The sequence below is a fragment of the Pholcus phalangioides genome, unplaced genomic scaffold (assembly GCF_987345545.1).
Source record: "Pholcus phalangioides strain wild (caught in Gottingen) unplaced genomic scaffold, Ppha-v1.0 ptg000010l_1, whole genome shotgun sequence".
NCBI classification, from domain to species: domain Eukaryota; kingdom Metazoa; phylum Arthropoda; class Arachnida; order Araneae; family Pholcidae; genus Pholcus; species Pholcus phalangioides.
This window is the reverse complement of record NW_028301603.1, coordinates 25,985,389-26,009,889: the sequence shown is the minus strand read 5'-3', so window position 1 is coordinate 26,009,889 and position 24,501 is coordinate 25,985,389. Positions and strand designations below refer to the sequence as shown.

General features: G+C 38.4%; 1 protein-coding gene across 4 annotated transcripts in view; it reads left to right on the top strand.

The window, feature by feature from the left end:
* LOC149081157 (solute carrier organic anion transporter family member 4A1-like) overlaps positions 1-24,501 on the top strand; it is a 357,667-nt gene that overhangs the window by 65,749 nt on the left and 267,417 nt on the right. For all 4 annotated transcript variants that reach the window (XM_089237938.1, XM_089237940.1, XM_089237937.1 and 1 more), the window contains exon 3: positions 16,600-16,699. In XM_089237938.1, coding sequence (XP_089094064.1) covers positions 16,600-16,699 — 100 coding nt within the window. The remainder of the gene's footprint in view (positions 1-16,599; positions 16,700-24,501) is intronic.

Here is a 24,501-nt window from a genome sequence, read left to right as displayed (position 1 = left end):
CCGTATGCTTTATTCTTCTGAATGCCGTATGCTTTATTCTTCTGAATGCCGTATGCTTTATTCTTCTGAATGCCGTATGCTTTATTCTTCTGAATGCCGTATGCTTTATTCTTCTGAATACCCTTGGCCCGGCATACAGTTTGTATTTATATGCCTTTTCTTGCCACAGTGCCGCAAGTCGCTGATTTGAAACGACAATTAGAACGGTCATGTCGTCCACCACAACCAAAACATACCTAACCGTTATTAGAAAAATCAGCCTTTGAAACATTTTTTGTGTGTGTGTGTGTTTTTCGAATTAAATATCTTTTTACTCTTCACTTGATCAACGAAATCAGAAGTTCCTGAATTAGAAACTCGAGAGTTTTGAGAATGAATTTGTTTTGATTGTGAAAACGCAGTTTCAGCTGCAAGGCACTTTGCAACAGCATCGTCAAAATTCAATTTTGGCTCTGCCAGTAACTTTCGTTGAGTTCCTTCATCTCGTAATCCACATACCAACTGATCGCGCAATCGTTCAGCAAGAGTAGCACCAAAATTACAATTTTCAGCTAATTTTCTTAATTGGGTAACGTACGAATTTACGAACTCATTGTCTAACTGTACTCTCTTATGAAATTGAAATCTGCAATAAACTTCAGAGGGTTTTGGGCAGAAATGATTCTTTAGTAGTTCGAGTATATTATAAAAACACAGAAATCTGCTGAGGCGACACAAGGGAACGCAAAATCCCTAGCGTTTTTATTCCGCACACATCCAAAAGAACAGCCCTTTTCTTTTCAGGAAGCGTTATCGCATTTGCTTCCAAGAAAAAAAGTCAGCTGTTGTATATATAAATCCCAGGACCTCGAATTTGAGGTATCGAACTCAGGCATAGACCCAATTGCTGCCATGTTAGAATTTTATAAACATCAATATAAATAGATACCATTGCGACGAAACTCGAGCGTGATGAGGAAAAGCAATGTCGAAATAAACATACCAGCTCTCATCTGACATCAGTTTGGTAAACATCCCATAGTTCGTCGCCAGTTTCATGTTTCAATTACTCGCTGAAACATTCGTCCGAGTGGAAGACGATAGAAGACTCTATCACTATAGAAGTGAACTCTTTGAATTATTACATTTAAAACACATACACACGTGATAAAGGAAGAAGCACGAACGAAATAGACGTTAACTACATGATTGCGAATGCTCGAGAGACACACAGAAGCAGAACAGACAGCAATCTTAAATCACTTGAACATTATAAACAAATCACAGAATAAGGTCTATTAGATGCTGCCATCTATTTTATCGGAATAGATCACAGCAAGTTTACTCATTACCAGGCGAGATCTCTCGCCCACCCGTCGACCCAATCTGTGAATTCTGTCAAATTTAACACCATCAACACCCACAGTTTCTGAGCAATTTTTTTATGTTTTGGTTTCTAGTGATTCGGCAGTCTCATTTGATTCCTCAGGAACACCTACAAAGACAAGGTTTTCCCTTCTATGTCTGTTTTCCAGATCATCAATTTTATCCATCATCAGCCTGTTCGATCGATGTAAATCCTCGATGTCCCCACGAGATATCTCACCAACTGCATTTTTCTCAAGATCAGAAACGCGTTTCTCCAACACTCCCAAGGACGTTTCAAACTTTTTCAGCTCACACTGTAGGATATCCACTTTACTGGAAACAGATTCCAAGGTTTCATGCAGGTCGACATGCAGGGATAATATTTTCACGCCTTTGTTTATATCAAAGTTTTCTAGGTCCATCAATTCTCCCATGCGCGATCTCAAATTACGGGATGGCATAATCGACTCATCAGCCGGCGATCGAACTTTTCTCTTCGGCTGGGACGCACCCGCTGGAACAGGAGGCCTTACTCTATCTTCAGCATTAGTTCCATGGCATGTCTCCCGAAAATGGACCAGCCATCTCGGGCGATGGTGTCTTTTCAGCATCCGCACCAAGTTCGGACCCAATACAAACAGTACATTTCCATCGTGTTTTTTCACTTTCATTTATCGAAAGCAAAACGTTTACGCATGACGGGTGAAAGCATTTCCAACACTTAATGCACTTCATAACATTGCTTTTCGTCGAAACAACCTTTCGGCATTCATCACACACTCGCTATAATACCCGGCGTTGCCCGGGTTTTCTTCAATGGGGCTGTTAGAAACACGCGATATCTCCCTCTTTCTTTGAGGGACATGCAAACCGTATCTAAAGTTAACCAATATGGCGACTTCCTGCGCGACTCATGAAATAACCAAATCTAGATTTAAAGAAACGTGGAAATGAAGAGTTTCCCCCCCCCCTCCTTTTTTTTTGATGGACGCTAGGTATTTCGATTCCCTCCCCCTGAACTTCAAGTTATCCATCTGCCTGTTTCAGCATCCAAAAATGCTTAATTAAAGCTGTGGAATTTTTTCGATGTACTTTATGGGTCCATAATTAATTTTAAAACATCCTAAACCATATGAATTTATGCAGTTGAATATCAAAAGACAATACGGAGACATTAATTTTCATGCTTGAGAAGATGTAAATAAAAAGTTGAAATCAATGTTATTGCATGAATGTCCAACTCAAAAGTAGGTCCGGCTAATTACTTCGTATTTAATCTCCTGGGCTTCGTATATCTATCTCTAAGCGACCTCAATATTTCAAAAATCGAGATTTCAATACAATTTTAAAATTATTGATGTGACAGAAAACCTCACTAAATTTCAGCATTTATACAGTAGAATCGGCAATTATAACACTGATTTCTAGGAGGATCACCCTTTTCCTGACCCTCAAAGCGATGCTGGTGATGATTATGACGTCTATTCACAAAGCCTCATTACTGAGAGTATTGAAAATGTGGCAAACCATTATAAAGGCATAAACTATTATACATAACTGGCAGCATTAAAGAAGTGACAAACCATTGTAAAGGCATATGCATGTCTGAAACGCATTGCTAGGGAACCACGGTAACCAAAGTAAACGTTTGGAAAGTGATTGTTGAGGTCCAAAAACCATTGTTGCCCGACAGGTTTTTGCCCATTTGGGGCATTTGCCCTGGTCTGACGAAATTTTAAAGTAGCCTATCGTTCAAGTCGGGTCTCATTTGGTATACATGCAAAATTTGGCGACGATCGATCTAAAATTGTAGATTTGTATAGAGAACAAACACACACAGACAGACAGAAAATCAATTTTATATATATAGACTAGCTATAATACCCGGCGCTGCCCGGATTTTCTTCAATGAGGCTGTTTGGATCACGTGATATCTCCCTCTCTCTTTCTTTGAGGGACATAGGTGTCTAAGTAAACCAATATGACGACTTCCTGAGCGACTTCATGAAATAAACAAATCTAGATTTAAAGAAACATAGAAACGAATATATTTTTTTTCCTTTGTTTAAGGGGCACTAGGTATTTCGATCCCCCCCCCCCCCTGAACTTTAATTTATCCATCTGCCTGTTTCAGTTTTCAAAAATGCTTGATCGAAGCTGTGGAATTTCTTCGATGTACTTTACGGGACCATAATTCATTTTAAAACATCCTAAACTATGAATTTATGCAGTTGAATATCAAAAGACAATACGGTGACATTATTTTTCATGCTTGAGAAGATGTAAATAAAAAGTTGAATCAATGTTATTGCATGAATGTCTAACTCAAAAGTAGGTCCGGCTAATTACTTCATTTTTAATCTCCTGGGCTTCGTATATCTCCAAGCGACCTCAATATTTCAAAAATTGAGAATTCAATACAATATTTAAAATTATTGATGGGGCGGAAAATCCCACTAATTTCCGCATTTCTACAGTAAAATCGACAATTTTAGCACTGATTTCTATGAGGATCACCCTTTTCCTGACTTTCAAAGCGATGCTGATGATGATTATGACGTCTATTCAAAAAGCCTCATTACTGAGAGTATATTGAAAATGTGGCAAACCATTATAAAGGCATAAACTATTATACATATACTAACAGGATTAAAGAAGTGGCAAACCGTTGTAAAGGCATATACACGTCTGAAACGCATTGCTATGGAACCACGGTAACCAAAGTAAACGTTCGGAAAGTGATTGTTGAGGCCCAAAAACCATTGTTGCCGGACAGTTTTTTGCCCATTTGGGGCATTTGCCCTGGTCTGACGAAATTTTAAAGTAGCCTATCGTTCAAGTCGGGTCCCATTTGGTATATATGCAAAATTTGGTGACGATCGATCTAAAATTGTAGATTGTATAGAGAACATACACACACACAGAAAATCAATTTTATATATATAGATATATATTTATTTACTAGCTATAATACCCGGCGCTGCCCGGGTTTTCTTCAATGAGGCTGTTAGAAACACGTGATATCTCCCTCTTTCTTTGAGGGACATGCAAACCGTGTCTAAGTTAACCAATATGGCGACGTCCTGCGCGACTCATGAAAGAAATAAATCTAAATTTAAAGAAACGTAGAAATGAATAGTCCCTCCCCCTTTTTTTTATGGATGTTAGGTATTTCGATTCCCTCCCCCTGAACTTCAAGGTATCTATTTCTGCCTGTTTGAGCTTCCAAAAATGCTTAATTAAAGCTGTGGAATTTTTTCGATGCACTTTACGGGGCCCATAACTAATTTTAAAAACATCCTAAACTATATGAATTTATGCAAATAAATATCAAAAGACAATACGGAGACATTAATTTTCATGCTTGAGAAGATATAAATAAAAAGTTGAAATCAATGTTATTGCATGGATATCCAACTCAAAAGTAGATCCGGCTAATTACTTCATACTTAATTTTCTGGGCTTCGTATCTCCAAGCGAATTCAATATTTCAAAAATCGAGAATTCAATTTAATTTTTAAAATTATTGATGTGGCAGGAACCCCCCCCCCCCCACTAAATTTCCGTATTTATGCAGTTAAATCGGCAATTTTAATAGTGATTTCTATGAGGATCACCCTTTTCCTGACCCTCAAAGCGATGATGGTGATGATTATGACGTCTATTCAAAAAGCCTCATTACTGAGAGTATTGAAAATGTGGCAAACCATTATAAAGGCATAAACACGTCTGAAACTCATCGCTAGGGAACCACGGTAACCAAAGTAAACGTTCGGAAAGTGATTGTTGAGGCCCAAAAACCATTGTTGCCGGACAGTTTTTTGCCCATTTGGGGCATTTGCCCTGGTCTGACGAAATTTTAAAGTAGCCTATCGTTCAAGTCGGGTCCCATTTGGTATATATGCAAAATTTGGCGACGATCGATCTAAAATTGTAGATTTGTATAGAGAACATACACACAGACACACAGAAAATCAATTTTATATATATAGATAGATTAATCAATTAAATTATTTTTGCGGTGAATAAATATTCAAAAGCGCATTTTTTTGGTGGTACTAACAACACCGGTTCAGAAAAGATACCAACAGCAATGCTAAATTTCAGGGCATGTGATGATAATGTTGCCTCTCGATATGACGATAATTTCTCTACAACGAATTTTTTTCTTGGTCCGCAATCGTTATATCGAGGTTTCACTGCATTTCATTTAGCTATTGTTTATTTGTCTCAGTGTTATTAGTCATTTAGTATTTTGTCAAAAATGTTTTGTGTGTGTGTGTGGCCCGGGCTCCCGAACTCGATAAATAGGGCTCTCGGAGTGTACTTGTTTTGGTTTCAATAATTTTATTGCCTGTTTTTTAACCTTTCTTTTCCTCCTGCATCATCTGGAAGCCTCATTCCCAAGGGTCACGTTCAAACAAAAGAAGAGATGCTTCTGAGTTTTCTGACAGCGGGAACAAGAAAGGACCAAGCACCTCAACCCCATATCGTCTCCAGATGCCATCCAGAGATGCATGCCTTTGGGGCAGCTACGATTGGTACCGAGGGAGAATGATAATTGGAGATCGAGTGTCGTCGTTGACCGTGAGAAAAATACTAGAAATTGTTACAAAAAAAGCCAAGGACAAGTCGATTGCGATTTTAAAAAAAGTATCAAAATTTCGAGCAGATTTTGTTTTACTAAACTTTTTTTTGGGACAATTTTTTTAATCATAAAAATTGGTTTTCCGAGCCAAATATCGTATCCAAGCGAATTTTTTTTTTTGGGGGGGGGGGGGCTGAGCCGGTCCTTCTAAATTATTGTAGGGGCTTGGGTACGTGGGCTGGATACAGGTTTACTCCTATGAGAGGGTGGATGGTGGCTTTTACCTTTGGCAGTGCGGAAAAGTAATAAAAAAACACGCAAATTAAAAAATATATATAGTGATTTAAAATACATTTTTTAACTACTTAAAAAAATTCCTTCACTTTTTCACTGTACAACATGATGGTATAATTTGTGTATGCGCAGAAATTTTTGTCTCAATTTTCATGGTGCATGCAAGCAGTGTTTGATCTCATTTATCGAATCATCTTATCTTTCATGCACAAGAATCATCGTTGAGATTTGTCTTCTGTAAATATAGAATGCTGAAATGATTATTCACATGCGTTCCAGAAGTAGTAGCGGAGAGTGTTCCTGGTGTTTCCGACGATAACTTCCTGGTGATAATTAAAACGTTGTGTATCTTTTCTTTTTATCTGAGAATTCATTTATGAATTTTTTTCACATATTCTCCCTCACACTGCCAGAAGTCGGGAAAAATTGAAAAACAAACGTCGAACCATTTTCCCTTCCTCTTATACAGCAATAGACTCTCAATATGCAGCATATCATCTTACTAGGATGTTTTTTACATGTTTTTGTCTCTTTGTGTTTGGTTATTTATATTTGCGTTGAGCTTTGAATTTTTTTTAATATCGATGGAATAAACGATTCTGTGGTCTGATTTTTTTTTTTTTTTTTGCGTTATAAACTTTGGGTAACAAAGCTACGTCATTATTGCATTTATTATTTTTTATTCTATTTTACAAGTTTTATTTTCTCAGCGACTTTTTTTTGTACTTCTTAACTACATCGATGAGACTATTCATTGATGTTTTTTAACCCTTTACACGGCATAATAGCAATACGCTTCCTTATGATTTTCAGCAGTAAATGAGTGAAAAGTAATGGATATATAGAGCAGCTTTTTTTCAAAGTGTGCGTTGCTGTTATAGAAGCATCGCCAACCTTTATGTGGGGTGTCGCGGCGAGCTTGAGATATTGATTTGTGCACCTATTTATGCTTTGAAGAAGTTCTTTTATATAAGAAAATAGCTATTAATCTATCCTGAAGAGCCGCCGACGAATCATAAATTAGGCAAGGGAGCCGTTGTTTACAAAAAGTTTGTGAACCATTGGTATAAGGAAAAGTGTTCCACTGAGAGAGGGATTAACTTCACAAAATATTTGGGCTTGCCAATGCTAAAATGAGGAGGCGAGATATCTTGTCAATGCCACTCAAAGGGCTGAGATTCGTCTGAAATCAGCGATGGAACGTACTGTCTCAAATCTATTGCTGTGATTATCGTTGTGATATTCAGATTCTATGATGCTCATTTTATTCTCATGCTTAATGAATATACAGGGTGTATGGGAAAGTCCCTTGGTCCTGAAATGACTTGCAAAAAAAAGAGCTACAGCAATGCAATTCCTCACACGGAAAGGGTCCCAAAGATATGTCTTCAAGAATTTTAATTAAAAAGAAAAAAAGCGCTTTCAGTGCAATATTTGAGCTATGTTCAAATGGTGATTGGTATGAATGGTATTGCTTTAGTAACACGAGCAGATATGTTCCGGCGTCCCTGCTAGAAATGGTGAATGTATTGTAAATAGTCTGTTTTAATCAGAAAGTCAATGTTGAAAACCAAATCCCCAAAGCAGAATGTTGTTCTGCAACGATCCCTCGGCTAACTGGAAATGTTCTGCCGTAAAAATTCCCATAATAGTGTTTTCTATATTTTTCCTTGAAATTCTTCTAGATCAGTGGTTCCCAACAGTGGTTCCCAACGTGGGCGCTGAGAAGTTTGAGGGGAGGGGAGCGTTTTATGTTCAAGTCATATTGAGAGGGACGTTCAGAAGTATGAGGGGGGGGGGCTTTTCGTGGTCAAGTCATATTAGCCCGGTTTGCATGTTCAATATTGCGGTATCACTGAGAGTTCCGGCACTGGCTTGATGACTGTTTTCGCTCGTAGGGAAAGAAGAGGAAAAATACTGTATTTACATATCCTCTTGGGGATTTTAGGTATGCGGTGCATACCTATTTCTCATAATCCTTTGTGATTTTTCGCTATTGCGGAATAAGGAAACAGAGTTGCCAGTTTTCCCGGTTCAGCAAAACATTTTTGGCCTCGGTGGGTGACGGTTTCCTTTTATTTTTTCATTTCCCATGTAAACAAGGCTATTGAGTTGGCGTTGAAGGTGCCGCCCTTTTGAGCATGTGCAGAAATTCAAGGTCATATAGACCTTCCGGTGATATTAATCTCCATCATGAGGTATATAAAGTCGAAGGTGAATTAAATATTAACAAATCAAAAGTGTACCGGTCGCATAATCAAATAACTAGTAATTTAATTATCATGTTTGTATACCTGATGATGGGGATCATCCCCAGTGTCTAACCGGCACATTCCCAAATTAATTTACTCGTGAAATTAAGAGTTGCTTACGTTTTCAAAAAAGACTTAGTTTTTATTTAATTCAAGCGTAACGAAAAAATAGCAACGCAATAACCCAGATGTGTCTCTTGGACACATTGGGAATTAATCATTATTGCATTTTTATTTGGGTTGCTGTATTTTTGAAATATATTACATCCATGTTTGTTATGGGCATCTTTTTCTCAGCCATCTCCTTGGGCATTTTGCCTGTTGTGGCCTTGTATTTGCAGTCAAATTCGAGCTAGAATCTTCTGATTTAAATAGTACGCGGGGAATGTTTAAAATAAGCTAGTTGCTGCTCTGCTGAACATTCCGACCTACCCGGGAGGTCGGAACCTATGTCTGTCTCAGGATTGTGTGACGGGACATTGTTTCCTTGCAATTGCAAGAAATATAGAAATAATTCGGTAATTCACTTTGAGAAATCTGTGGAATTTTTTCTTATATTGACTACCAATATTCGAGAAAGCCAACGTCCAGTAAAATTATTGTTGGTCGATAAATTGTGTGTGAAGCATATTACAAAATTGTGTGAAGCATATTACAAAATTGTGTGAAGCATATTACAAAATTGTGTGAAACATATTACAGAATGAATCGAAATATAACATTTGATAACTATTTTACAAGCATAGAGGTTGCTGGGTTGCTATTGCCGAATGGACTGGTACTATTAAAAAAAAAAAAAAAAGGGATGCATTCCTCAAAATTTTTCACCCGAATACAGCACGTAATTTCGAAACAAATATTTTTGGGTGTACTAAAATTATGACATTTGTTTCTTATGTGCCACCCCGTATTGTTAATCTCCAACATATATCGTATTTATTACAAAGTTTCCGTGTATATGGATTTCTTTCTTAATACTCATATTATTGTTTAATTTCTACAGACCGATCCATGATGACTCCATCATGGAAGAAAAAATGCAGACAATATAATCTCGAATATTTAAAATATGGTTTTATTCAATCACCCACAAGCAAGACATTACCAATGTGCCTGATTTGCCACAAGGTGTTTTCAAACGAAGCTATGAAACCTTCGTGATTAGCAGACCATTTAAGCAAAATACATCCTGACAGAAAAGATAGATTTATCTCACTTTCGAATGCTAAGACATCAAAATTCAAGACGTCAACTTCGACTAATATGTTTCCGACAACATCGAAACAAGAAAATGATGGGTTACGAGCGTCATACAACATCTCCTTACTCATTGCTAAAGCGGGTAAATCGCACACTATTGACGAAGAATTGATACTGCCAGCTGTGAACGAAGTTCTGCATACTGTGCTGCATAAGCTACCAACTGATATTATTAAAACAATTCCATTGAGTAATAAGACAGCGCAGTGCAGAGACGAATTGACGAAATGTCCGTGGATATGGAGAAATCTCTAACTGATTTTTTGACGACTACCGAATTTTCTTTAAAACTCGATGAATCTACTTTACTAACAAATGGGTATTTACTTCTCGCATACGTTCGCTTCATAAAAGATGAAAACATTTGTTAAGAACTATTATTCGCCAGAACATTAGAAACGGACACTAAAGGAAAAATCTATATTTGACGTTTAAGAACACTATTTTGAAGAAAAAGGAATTTCTATGACTAATATTTTGTCCGTTGCAACCGATGGTGCTCCGGCAATGGTTGGACGCTACCGTGGATTAATTTCATTCCTGAAAAAAGTCGTACCAAATTTAGTGGCCGTGCATTGTATGATTCACCGACAATATTTGGTCGCAAAAAATCTTAGTGATCGCTTTCATCGCTCGCTACAATATGTAATTACAGCAGTTAACAAGATCAGAAGCAATGCTCTCTCCATGACAGGATATTTAGAAATCTTTGTGATGGAAACGATAAAGACACTTCAATCGTTTATTATTACATACAGAAGTTCGTTGGTTGTCAAAAGGTACCTGTCTGAAACGATTTTACGAACTCTTTGAATCAGCCACAAAGTTTTTTGAAAACAATTAAGAGAGAATTTATTGAAATTTAAGAGTGATATTGCGCCTATTTGGCCGATTTATTTACCAAATTCAATGAAATGAATGTACAACTCCAAGGTAATGATTTGAATTTTATTAAAGCAAAACGAATTATTTCAGCGTTCGTGTCAAAACTTGCTTTTTACAAACAAAACTTTGGTAGACGACAATTTTATCAGTTTTCAATGCATTCTGAAATTGAGACAACTGATGACGACATTTTGGTTTATTACCGGCATTTGGAAGCACTGACAGAAGATTTTACGAATAGATTTCAGGATGCAGCCACTGTGACTATTCAAGAATGGGCCCTAGAACCTTCCTCAAATAACAGAATTATCGCTGCAGGAAGAGTTGATAGAATTTTCAACAAATGAAGAGTTGAAATTAAAATTAAGAAAAGGGTATCAGGAATTTTGGCTACAAAGTCAAATTCAAACATTATATCCGGCCCCTTATGGGCTGCAGTAAAAAAGTTTTTTATTGCATTCCCATCATCATATTTAGCCGTGAGATGATTTAGCATAGTCACCAGTCTATTAACGAAGAAAAGAAACAGATTGTCAACAGTGGAACGCGGAGATTTAAGATTATTGATGACAAAAATGACACCAAACATTGGGAAATTAGTTTCACCACATCAAGCTCAGATATCTCACTAATGATATTATATTCATTTTTCCAAATAGACGTATATGACGTTCTCCTTGAGGAACAAGCAGGTTTCAGAAATTAATATGGCTGCATGGATTAAGTGTTCGTTTTGAACTACTTCATTCAAAACAACTTAAAACGGAAGAGAGGGAAGCCGTTCTCAGCTTTTATTGACTTCAAGAGCACATTTGATTCAGTGAACCATCAAATTCTCTGGTCGGTTCTCCAAGAGTTTAATCTTAGTGCAAAATTTGTTTCCATGCTCACTGACATATACAAAAAAGCCGCTGCAAGGGTGCGCTGCTCATTAGGATACACTGAGTTGGGTTTACGGAAAATTCACCGCCAACAATTCACCGCCAACAATTCACCGCCATGCAATTCACCGACAACAATTCACCGCCATGCAATTCACCGCTAGGAAAATTCACCGACCGACAATTCACCGACCAACAATTCACCGCCATGCAATTCACCGCTAGGAAAATTCACCGACCAACAATTCACCGCCGGAAAATTCACCGACGACAGTTCTATGCGAGTCAGTTAGCGAGGGAATGAGCGATTGAGTTACTGAGTGAGTGACCCAGTGAGTAAGTGATTCAGTGAGCGAGTGAGTTACTGATTCAATAAGCGAGTAAGTCAGTCCGTAAGTGAGTGAGCGATCTATTGAGTAATATCCTAAAGATATGGCGGAAAGTTTAAATAATGACTTTATGAGAAGAAATTCTGATGATTCGGATTTGGGTTGCTGTATTTCTGAAATGTATGACATCCATATTTATTGTGGGCATCTTTTTCTCAGCCACCTCGCTGGGCATTTTGCCTGTTGTGGCCTTGTATTTGTATAAATTACAAATTGCTGTTGCCCAATACAAGATAGTATGTTCAACAAAATTCCATTAACTCTGTTTTACTCAGAAACTTCTAATGGAATGTTAAAAGGGATAATAACAGAATTAAAAGATAATAAAGTAAGTGGATACGCGATGAATCAACCCCCTAAAAATGCTTAAAATCATGTCCTGTTATCACTTTGATATTATAAATGTATATGTACTCTATATTTACTATATACGTATATATATACTTCCTATGCAACGGAAATTAGTGACGATTTTTTTATTACGGGAGTCGGTGACGTTTTTTGAGTGATGGAAATCTGTTACGTTTTTGTGTTACGGAAGTCGGTTACGATTTTGGGATCAAGTTTTCATTTAACTCTTGCATATATCGGGACCCATTTGACCCATCGGGACCAAGTTATGTGCATGTACCTAGCAGGTCCCCTAAGCTGAAATAGATGGCGGGCCCCCAAACCAGCGTTTTCACGGGCCCTGTGCTTAATTTATAGTTTGAAAATATCACAAAGGATAAGAAACGTTCCGGCCCCTGTCAGCCCTGCCATCGTGGGGGTCATGCCGAGAGGTATGTATACGTAAAATATACATATATCACCAGTGCTCCCAACATACAGGGTCGGGGTACCCGGGAGATTGCACATACACCTTCATGGGGAAGTTAAAAGGTTTCATTTCCAGGGGTCCTTGATGGAACTCATTGTTTTCTTGCTGGTTTAAAATTGACAAATTTGCGATAGCGGAAGCCCAATGTATATCCAGTCTGAGGTCCCATAAAATTTGCGAATTCGGTCACGGGTAATTGCGTGGGGAGGGGCCTGGATTTTATTCGTTGGTAAAATGAATATTTGCAGTGGCCTTCACAGGGGATGCCAGATTAGCTTCCGAGTCAGGAGTCCCGTTCCATTTCGGGGGCACTGGATGAATCTTATTCTTTTCTGTTGTTTAACATTGTAGAATTTTCAACAGCACAAGCCCGAGATAAATTCAGTGTCTGTGTGCCCCACTTAAAATCTGCGTATGGGGTCCCCGTTACTGGATGTGGGCCCTGGATTTTATTCGTTTTAAAATTGATAAAAATTAAAAATTTTCGTGGCCACTCACAGGGGGTATGTGCGACAAACCATCAGATCGGGGCCCCATGGAAAAGTTGATAGGTTTCATTTCGGGTGTCCCTGGATGAATTTCACTGGTTTTTGTTGTTTAACATTGTAAAATTTGCAACTCATCGGTAGCCTGAGATAAATCCAGTCATGGCCATCCCCCCTAAAATTCAACGAATTGGAGTTTGGGGACCCCCATGGGGACGTTTTCTGGGGTTACTTGATAAATCACATTTGTTTTTTGTTGCTTTATTATTATAAGATTCGCTTCTTCAGTAAGCTGGTGCTTTCACGTGTCCCTTTCCATAGCACGCTGATGAAGTGGGACGAAATAAATAAGATATGTTGTGAAGAGAAAAGGGGGGGGGGGGGTTTGACAGATGGCGGGGGGGGGGCAGAGCTCACTCGCTCAATCACTGACTCGATCACTCGCTCAATCACTCACTCGGTCACTACTAGGTCACTCACTCACCCGCTGAATCACTTACTCACTGGGTCACTCACTGACTCGGCCACTCAATCACTGACTCGGTCACTCAGTCACTCACTCACTCAGTAACTCAATCGCTCACTCCCTCGCGAACTGACTCGCACTAAAACTGTTGTCGGTCGGTGAATTTTCCTAGTGGTGAATTGCATGGCAGTGAATTGTCGGTCGGTGAATTTTCCTAGTGGTGAATTGCATGGCGGTGAATTGTCGGTCGGTGAATTTTCCTAGCGGTGAATTGCATGGCGGTGAATTGTTGGTCAGTGAATTTTCCGGCGGTGAATTGTTGTCGGTGAATTGCTGGCGGTGAATTTTCCGGACACGACTGAGTTGTTCAACATTAACTCTGGTGTTCTAGAGGGAGAAATTCTGAGTCCCATTTTGTTCTCATTGTTTTTGAATGACCTCATAATTCGCTTAAATTCTGCAGAAATAAAAGATTTGTCTTTCCCTGATGGAACACAATTCAAAATCATACTGTACGCGGATGACGCAGTGTTACTGGCGGACTCCCCTATGAATTTAAGAAGAAAAATTGATATTCTAGAGCAATTTTGTAAAGACAATAAACTAACGGTCAATGTGAATAAAGCAAGAGTCTTGGTCTTCCGTAAGGGGGGGGGGGAGGGAAGAAGTCCAAAAGCGATACATTTTTCTACCAAAATAAAAAAATTGGATACCGTTAATTCTTATACTTACCTCGGAATACTTTCCTCTCCAGAGGAAGAAAAGGGAATTTTCATCTCGCAAAAAATCATTTCCAAGCGAAGGGTATATCTGCAATACATGCATTATGGCCTATTCTTCTGGGAGCCAAAATTAATTCACCTTATAGCTGGTTTAAATTATTTAACGGTATGGTAACTTCTGTTTTGATCTATGGCTCACCAATTTGGTCAATATATTACCTTCTCCAATTCGACAAATGCTTCTCTTTTTTTTTTATTGAGAAATTATTTAATTTGTCAAAATATACTCCAAACTACATATTGCGATTGGAACTCGGAGATTCCTCTTTATCTATTACATTTATAAAGTTGATTGTTAAATTCTGGATACGTATTCTCAAAATGCCGGACTCTAGACTTAGTAACAAATCATATTTACACCAATATAGCAACTCGTCCATTGAGTCAAAATTTAACTGGGCTTCAGACGTCAAACTGTTACTTGAAAAATCTGGCTTTGGGTTTTCTCAGGATCCCAACACAGCTGTTAAGTTTCTGCCACAGATTCTGCAAACACGTGTAGACCAAAATCTCCAAATTGACATGAGTGCTATGGAAAATAGTAATAACCACCCTCATTATAAGTTTCTCAAATCGCACACATTTGTTGAGGATTACATGACATCAAAAATTGATATTACAGTGAAAAGAGTCCTTTTTCAACTTAGAATGAAACATATTTCAATCTTTTTTCATGGAAAATTTTTTGAAATATCTCCCCAGAATTTCTTCAATATGTGTAATCTGAACGAACTCAAAACCATGTTTTTTTCAATTGTTCAATCTATCGCTCATATAGACGGAAATATCTGTCTAACCTCATAAGTCATTTTGATTTGAATGGTCTCTTAAAATTATCTCATAAACAATGTCACTCAATTTTCAATTTCATTGTAGCTGCTCAAAGACGAAAACGTTTTATTCTCACAGAAAGCGAGTATGCAAATGAATCCGAGACAAATATATTTTGATGTACTCTTTGATATATACGTGTATTTTTTTTTCCTATTCAAAGAATATGTTCCTATTCAATGCGGGTTTTTTTTTCTTTTTAATATTTTTATGTATATTTTTTCTTGCTTTATTCAATATATTGTTTGTAACGAATGTAGTTAACTCAGTGCAATCCTCTTCCCCAATCTCAAATTAATGTATTGTCTTTCTCCCTTCAGTGTATAATATATATTCAAATGCCACCAAATTGTAATAGGCTCACGGCCTAACAATAAAAATTTTGTCTGTCTGTCTGTCTCATTTTTTCCAAATAGCATATATATTTTCAATCAAATACTGTGAGAAAAGTACATATTATTACCTTCTCATAAATTAACTTAAAAATTTGTCTTTGTTTTCAGTATATACTATGTACAATATAGTTTACCTGGAGAAGGAGGTGGGGGGGGGGGGGCGCTATGGAGTCGTGCACTGAAAAAGGGGGTGCTGGTTCCAAAAAGGTTGAGAACCTATGTTCTAGATTGTTCTGCAGTAGCATTGATTGTTTTGTGACGCACACCAGATTTTGGCATATTCAGTTTTGGGGACTTCAATGATTAAAAAATGAATTTAATACACATTTTTACCTCATCCGCCACACAAAATTTCCTCAGAGGCCACATGCGGCCCGTGGGCCAGCGTTTGTCCATCCCTGATAGAATATATGCAATGGATGGATGGTATGCATTATATCAATCATAATAATCCCGTGGCTATTCCGTTTCATGTACTTCAAGAAAATTTAATTTTTTTTATAAATTTTATTAGGATATGTAAACAAAACCAGTGCTTCTCTTTTTTGTGTGATTGTGAACAGTCTTTACATGATTTAAATAATATTGATATGTTAAATATATTAATTATTGATATGTTAAATATATTAATTATTGATATGTTAAATATATTAATTATTGATATGTTAAATATATTAATTATTGATATGTTAAATATATTAATTATTGATATGTTAAATATATTAATTATTGATATGTTAAATATATTAATTATTGATATGTTAAATATAATAATTATTAATTATGTATAAATAATATTGATATGTTTTAAAACTCTTTTGAGTACAGTCCTAACAAATACTCTTAAGCTAAAAGATTTTTTTATTCTTATTTTTATTACATTTTATATATATATATATAGAAACTTTTTCTTTCTCTTTTCAGGCATCTATTACACAATGGCTGTTATTGGTCCAGCAATAGGATTTCTATTAGGTGGACAGTTTCTGAAATTCTATGTTGATATAGGTGTTGATTCTGCAAAGTAAGTTGAGCATAATTTTTGAGATTAAAAGTTAGTTGGCACAATAACTATACAGACCTGTGCGCTTCCGATCACTTCTGATTTGAGGTGTTGTCTGATTCCTAGAGTTTTTTATTGGTGAAAACAGTTGATCCTTCTCTGTTCATAGGTTTTTTTACTTTCATATGTGCAGTGTTTATATTCTTTTGCCATTAAACCAAAAATCCAATCCAATCCAATATTCTTTTGCGAAAGTTATTTACTACGGAATTTTTTCTAAACATTTTTGACCAGAGATGCCACTGATGTGCTACCGCGCGTTAAATACTAGGAATTTTGGAAAACGGTGCATAGAATTTGGTTCACGCATCCTGAGGACACATTCTTCTCGAGTGGCGAACCAATTTCATCTCTCATTGAACCAAGTCACGTCCCTTATCAGGACGTATTAGGACTTCGTCATCAAGTAGACCTGGCCATGGCAAAAGAGGGGAAATTATCTGATTTTATGAAGGGAGTGACAGAGGATGTATACCAGGTGCTGCTGATGAGGTAGATCAGTACAACTGTTGACTTTATTAAGTGATGCCATTACTTAAAAGAGATGCAGCAGAAAAGGATCGGACGAAACAAGTTTGCCAGACTCCCAAACGTTGTCCCTATGGCTGCTATTGAAGAACAATGGGATTCGGCATCTCTGATCTGTCAAATTAGATGTGGGGAGATCGGGTCTAGGTCAATTTGTCGCGCTCAACTTGTCGCAGCGTCAATTCGTCGTGCTGCAAACTCGTCGCAGTACAAATTTGTCGCGGGCTCATTTTGTCACTGTATTGTCAATTCGTCGCGACAAATTTGAATTGCTTTAAAATTCATATGTTTGTTGTGAATATAGGGTAGTTGCTTTAGGCGTAAAAAAAGGAACAAATTTTTTTTCTCATTTATTGGAAATGTTCCCCCTTCCCATCTCTGTTTTAATTTTTAACAAATGAAGGAAAGTATTCATTGAAGTCATCGAGGGACATTGGAACGTTCACCAAGATAATAAATTGGGATCCAATAAATTTTTAAAATTTAATTTTAACCATATAAGCCGCATTTCTGTCGGGATTTCCATTTCTCGCAGTGAGAGATGTTGAAGAGCTGACCCAAATAAAAAATTGAGATCAAATAAATTTTGAAAATTTAGTTTCCATCGTATAGGTTGCGCTTCCTGCTTTCTGTAGGGATTTCCCATTTCTCGAGGGGCGTTGGGGAGTGCAATGTGCCCCCCCCCCAGCACGATTTCCGTAATTCGCTATTAAATGTATCCATGCAGAGAATATATCTTTAAGGAATTTCTTATGACAATGTATCTACGTTTTATGTGTAACAGCTGCGAAAAGTCTTATTTTCAAATTATTTTTTGCAATGCAGTGTACATTTCAAATCACTTTGTATAATCACACCGAAATAATATTCAAACACTCCAACCATAGGCACCAGAACTGGGGGCTGATGCCATTTGAGCCCCCCCCCCCCCAACTCTAATAACTCATGAATATACAATGCAATGCACCATTTCGCCTCCTGAGTACAGGTTTGAGTCCCTTATAAACGGAATGAATGGTGATTTTCAGCCCCCCCCCCACCTCCTCAATGTTTCCTTCGTGTCGGTACCTTTGACTGGCCAAGGATGCCAGAAGTGTTTGGAACTTGTGGGCTCTTGATCTTGAAGTAGGAAATTTTGATTTCTGAATCATTTCTCTGGGTGCTCGTACCCATTCCATAAAGTACCCTGGGCACCAACAGCATCTCTGTCTCTGACACCACTGCAACTGTCAATCGATTTTTGATTATTTTTTCAACTCAAGTAACAACTCTCGAGTAAAAAGAATGAAATCAGACTTTTAATTAGCCCATTGTATGTAACTTCATGTACATGACACTCGCAATTAAAATTACAATATCAATTACATTTAAAAATTTAACTGCATATAAAAGTTTAATTATATTTTCAAATTTTATAACTGAATTTTCAATGTTAAATAATTGATTTTAGCTGTGATAAAATTTCAATATCATGTGGAAAAATTTCGGTTTGTATGATATTCACCAAATTACAGTGAGCCTATCTTTAACGGTAAATTTCTATCTGCCCCCCCATGGGCTCGAGAGCTTCTCCCCACCCCCCCCCCCTTCGAGAGTCATCAACATTTACCATTACAGTATCTCTATAAGAACCTGAAATATTTAATTAATTAATAATTCAATTAAATTAATATTTAATTTTCACCGTATAAGACGCACTTCCCGCTTTTGTTGGGATTTCTATTTCTCACAGCGAAGGGAGTTGGGCGCAGATCAAGGGTGGAAATGTACAGTGCTTTCTTATGAATGACGATTCGATGAAGTTTCATAATGCTCACAGGATGACCACCGACAAAGGCAATGTAATCACCAATAACAAAGATGACTATGGGTCAGTCGCATAGATATAATATAACCATTAATGTTATGTTTCTAATCAGTCGCATCTCTTTGGCTGGCTTGTTTGAATATTTTCACATAGTTTTCATTAGCGTCTAACCTTTTGGTACAATGTTGGTGTGCTTGGTGCAGCACTCGTTGATAGTGATGTTTATCAGCAGCGGAGAAAATTATCTGATTGGTCCATCCCTTTCGGAGCTAACGCAACTCTCGGACCAGGGAGTTTTTCGTAAAATCGATAACGATATACCGCTGGCTGCTGAGAAAAATATAGTTTTTAACGATGGCCGTTGAGATTTGCGTTGTGGGGTTCGTTGAGAATTTGCGCTAAGGGCGTGACGTCACTAACGACCTCGTTCTATAGAGCGTGATAGACTCCCTGGGGGGTCTATTACGCTCACGTCGTTATACAACGAGGTGGCATATATTCCGGAAAATACAAGACAAAATGAAGGAGGTATGGTCACCCTATTCACACGGTGACTAGCTCATTTTATTTATTTTTTATATCATAAAAAATCTTATTTTTAAATCCCCCCTCCCAATCTCAATCCGCTCAGGCCATAAGCCAGCATGCAAATCACATTGGAACCGTACTATGTGTGTGTGTGAGTGTGAATCATTTATAAACTTAATCATCATTTGATCATTTTTGTCGCACCACGGTCATTTTCTGCATACGAGGGCTAATTAGACCGGGCAATTTATTGCCGACTCCGAACGGCAGCTTTTTTTTATACTCACCGAGAGGTTGGTGCGCTAACCCCTCGATGTGGGACTCCCTGCGGTAGCAATCTTTTTCTGTGGTCATGTCACCGTTTCTGTTGTACCCCTGTGTTAGGAAAGTTTCTGACGAGAACGAACCGGGTATCGAACTCGCAACACCTCTAAACATCCTTTGGTACTTTTAGGCGAGCATCTTATCGACCTGGGCTGCCGCGCCCACTAAACTTGATATCAATACATAATGATCACTGATGTCTGGTAATGATATAAATGTGATAATGTGTTGATTAAAATAGGAAAGTGAATAAAAATTGGAAAGAAAAATTTCTACGTAAAAATTAGTGGCTGCAGACTACATTGAAATATTGATACTGTACCGAAACCATCAGCAGTTTTGAAATCAGCCGCCCTAATAGACCCTAAAGCCATTAAAATTCCCTTGGAAACATGAAAATGTTTTATTTTCAGGCCTAAAATTTTGATATTTTAATCACAACGTTTAATTCCCAAACGTTTAGTTTTATGGTAGTTATTATAGCCAGTATTATTCGAAAAAACAACTTTGAAGAATAATTTCATCTCTCAAAATTTTTTAAAGTCAGTTTGGTAAGAGGAATTTTCTTTCTCTCAAACCGAACAAAACTTCGATCTATCGCTATGGCCAATTAACTACCGAGTGAGTTCTGCCGGGAATGTGAATGTGTGTGCCTGACAGTCTGATTGAGTATCTAGCGTTGTGTCTGACGTTTCAATGCTGTCATCTATATTTCAAATTGTCCGTGAAGTGTAATGATTAAATATATGTACGTTTTAGGTCTGTTGCTATCTTCTGCGAGACTTTAACGGGAGATCTCGCATTTGCGCCTCGAAGTTCTGAACCACAGAATATAACATTTTAGCTGACCACCAACCACTGTGGCTAAAAGGAAGATTTCTTTCTTCCGAGTCGAAACCAACCCAGGTCTATCGCCATGGGCAATGTACTACCTAGTGAGTTGTGCCGGAAGTGTAAGTGTGAAACCGAACAGTCTGGGTGCATATCTAGTGTGGTTTCTGAGTTTTCACACGATGATGTCATCTATATTTCAGAAGGGAAGTGAGTGAAGTGTAATGATTGAATATTTGTACTGTTTATAGACCTGTTGCTCTCAGTGGCGAGAATTTTTAACGGGGAGATCAGCTCGCATTCGCACCTCGAAGTTGGGAACCACAGAAAACTAACTACAGCCGACCACCACTGTGGTGACGGTGGGGTTTGAACCCGGGACATCGTGATGCGAGTCCGTCGCTCTGATTACTTAACCACCACAGTGGCTAAAAGGAAGATTGCATCTTACATTAGTAAGTGCTCAAAATGTGTTCCGTCCATTGAGATACACGAAGAAGCACGGCGTGGGATGGAGAGCTGAACCTGCTCCAGCATGGACGGTGTCACTGCCGCATGTAAGGCGGCTACGAGGTCTTCTTGCGAGTCAAGCGTATACCTATACACATGCGCTTTAAGATGACCCCCATAAAAAAAAAATCTAAAGGGTTTAGGTCAGGAGATCTAGCAAGCCACTGTATTGGGTCACTAGGGGATATAAGCTGGTCCGTCTCAGAAGACGTGGGCCACGGTGGAAAAATCCAATGACATCCAAGACCAGCAAACCACCCCCACCAAGCCACAAGCCAACCAGCAGCAGGATCCCTCATACATACACACTTCCCCACTTGTTGTACATGAAATGATATATCAATAGAAAGATATGGGGGAACATGGGCAGGTGCAGAGACGCACATCGCCTGCAGGCCACGAGTGGGCCCACGAAAACTAGTTACACAAGTTATATATTTATACATATATGGGCATATATAGACAACAATGCAATTATGAAAAGATACAAAAGAAAGAATTGCGAATGATGCATGGTGAACTAACTATACGACGATGCGGTGATGCAACTAATACGACGTACAAAATCAAAAATTAAAAAAAAGAAGAAAAAGGAGTCGTCTAAAAAGTAAAAAACATTTGATTTGTGCAAAAAAAACAAAAACAAACAAACAAATATAATGAAGGATTGACCGGACATCAAAAAACTCAGTATACAAAACTCGGTCTAAAATTTGAGAATTACACTTGCTGCATGATCACATTCAAATCACTTTCCAATAAAAACTTTGACAAAGGTTACTCGTGGTACAACAACAGAAAACTGACACAACGGAATGTTTGCAAATTAATGTATCGAAAGATGTTCAGAACAAGAATCATTTCGCAGAACGCTTGAAAGATCGAAAAAACGTAAATGTGGGACAAAAAAACTGTACAGAAGATTCGGTTGACAATTCAGAAATTACATATTCGAACGGGAAGGGGGTATGGGACCAAGAAGAGAGTTCCCAGTGTTCATGACAAATCGCACAAGTATAGAGCACGTAGCGATGGAAATCGGCCGAATGTCAGTGTCCGTGTGGGTACCGGTGTTTATGGCAAGAAATCTTCATCAGAATTTGACGAAGAGTCAGCATCCTGATCTGTCAGTTGACCCCGCAGATGTGTGGGAATTATGGAGTCATAATTGTCTTCAATGAAACGAACTAGTTTGGCAATTTGCTGACAGCAGGACTTCTTCTGAAGATGTTGTCTCCACAGAGTTTTGTTTGCCTCAGAGAATTTCCCAAAGTGAAATTTTTTGGTAAATTTACACTCCGTGGCGTGATGTGTAACATTCCCTTCACCTCCGCATTTACAGGTACTCTGGTCACGCTTACCAAATCGGTGAAGATACGAGGGGAATTGCCCGTGCTCTGTGAAGAAGTAGATCATTTCCCTAGTCCATCCGAGACATCGGAAGGCCACTGCTGGGACGATTTCGTGAACTTTCCTCCCGGTACGAACTGTAGAGTCCCAGTTAGGTTGCCATCTATTCAATAGCTCCTCCTTCAACAGTTTTTTGGCCCACGAAACTGGTGAAGGCAGTGAAACACCGATCTCTTCACTCTTTTTTGTTTCTTTGGCCAGTCGATCCGCTGCCTCATTTCCCCAGTTCTGTGCATGTGCCTTGACCCATGATAGGGATATGTGGGAATGTTCAGAGCAAAGCATACGAATATCCCTGGCCATGGAGCGGGATGACTGGGGGTTCAGAATAGCATATAGCGAAGAAAGAGTCCGTATAGATGTTTTTGACTTCTCTTGTCCTGGCAGCATATTTAGTGGCCTCCCAGAGCGAGAGGAGCTCGTCCTGGAATACGCTATTGGAAATTGACATCTTTCTAGACAATTGAAATAGTATTGTCTTATCTCTAACCACCAAGAAAGCAGCAGCGGTACCATCAACGGTTTTGGACCCGTCTGTGAAGATGTTCGTACTTTGAGATGTTGGTGGTTCTTCCTTCTTGGTCAAAGAGATTTGATCTTGAATCGAATTTGCGGAATGATGAGCCCATCAAAAAGCCTTAGATTGAAACTCTTCGGGTCGGAGTATATTGCCATTGTCCAAAGGTTCTTGGACTTCTCTTGACCTCGAATTCTACCCAAAGGCTGAGAGGAGGGAGGCCTAGAATAACATGAAGAGCATTATTTGGAGTTGTTGAATATGCTCTTGAAATATATTTTAGAAAACCTCGTTGAAGTGAATTGACCCTAGACTTTAGTGCGCTTGTTAGATGGTCTCCCCAAATGACCGCAGCGTAAACAGCAATGCGTTGAATAACCGATATATAAAGTGTTCGTCTCATTGAGTCGTTGATGCCCCACCGACGACCGGCTGTACTCATCATCCTCGTCAATAGATTGTTGACCTTGGTAGTCTGTTCAAGGACATGTTGTTTCTAGTTAAGTTCTTCGTCGATGAACATTCCCAGAAGCTTCATGACCTTCGTTCTTTTGAAAGAGTTGTTGTTTAGTCTGATGGTAGGAGGTCTGTGAGAAGATATCCAAAGAAAATTGGTTGTTTCTAATGCAATGGTTAGATGATGATCGCGGAGCCAGGTATCTATTATTGAAAGTACCGACGTTGCTCGATTTCCCACTTGTTGCAATGTTGCACCTCCTCCAGACCAACCATGGCCCCGTTATGTCCCCCTAGGGGATATAAGCTGGTTCGTCTCAGGAGACGTAAGCCATGGTGGAAAATCCGACATCCAAGACCGGCAAACCACCCGCAGCATGCCGGACAGCCCCAAGCCAACCAACAGCAGGAATCTTTCCTTCGCACCCACAATTCCCCAGTCACCGTGCAAAAAATGACATTAAATATAAAGATATGGGGGGAACATGGGCAGGTGCACATACGCACATTGCCTGCAGGCCACGAATGGGGCCCACGAAAAACAGTTACACAAGTTATTATGAGTATATATACAAGCATATAAACATATAGACAGCGTGTCAGACGGAATCTGGGAATATCAATGTCCACGTTGGATAATAATACATACAAAAAATACAAATACAATTCCGTCCAGAACACATCTGTAGTGACGCGCACAACTTAAATACCATATACATTTGTAAATATAAAATCAGGCATCATGTCATGGATATTACAAAATATTAATGGGTACTTTTTAAAACTTAAGAATACGGGATGCAACACAGATTCAATATAGGAAAGGGCTTGTTAATACACCGCTAAACATAT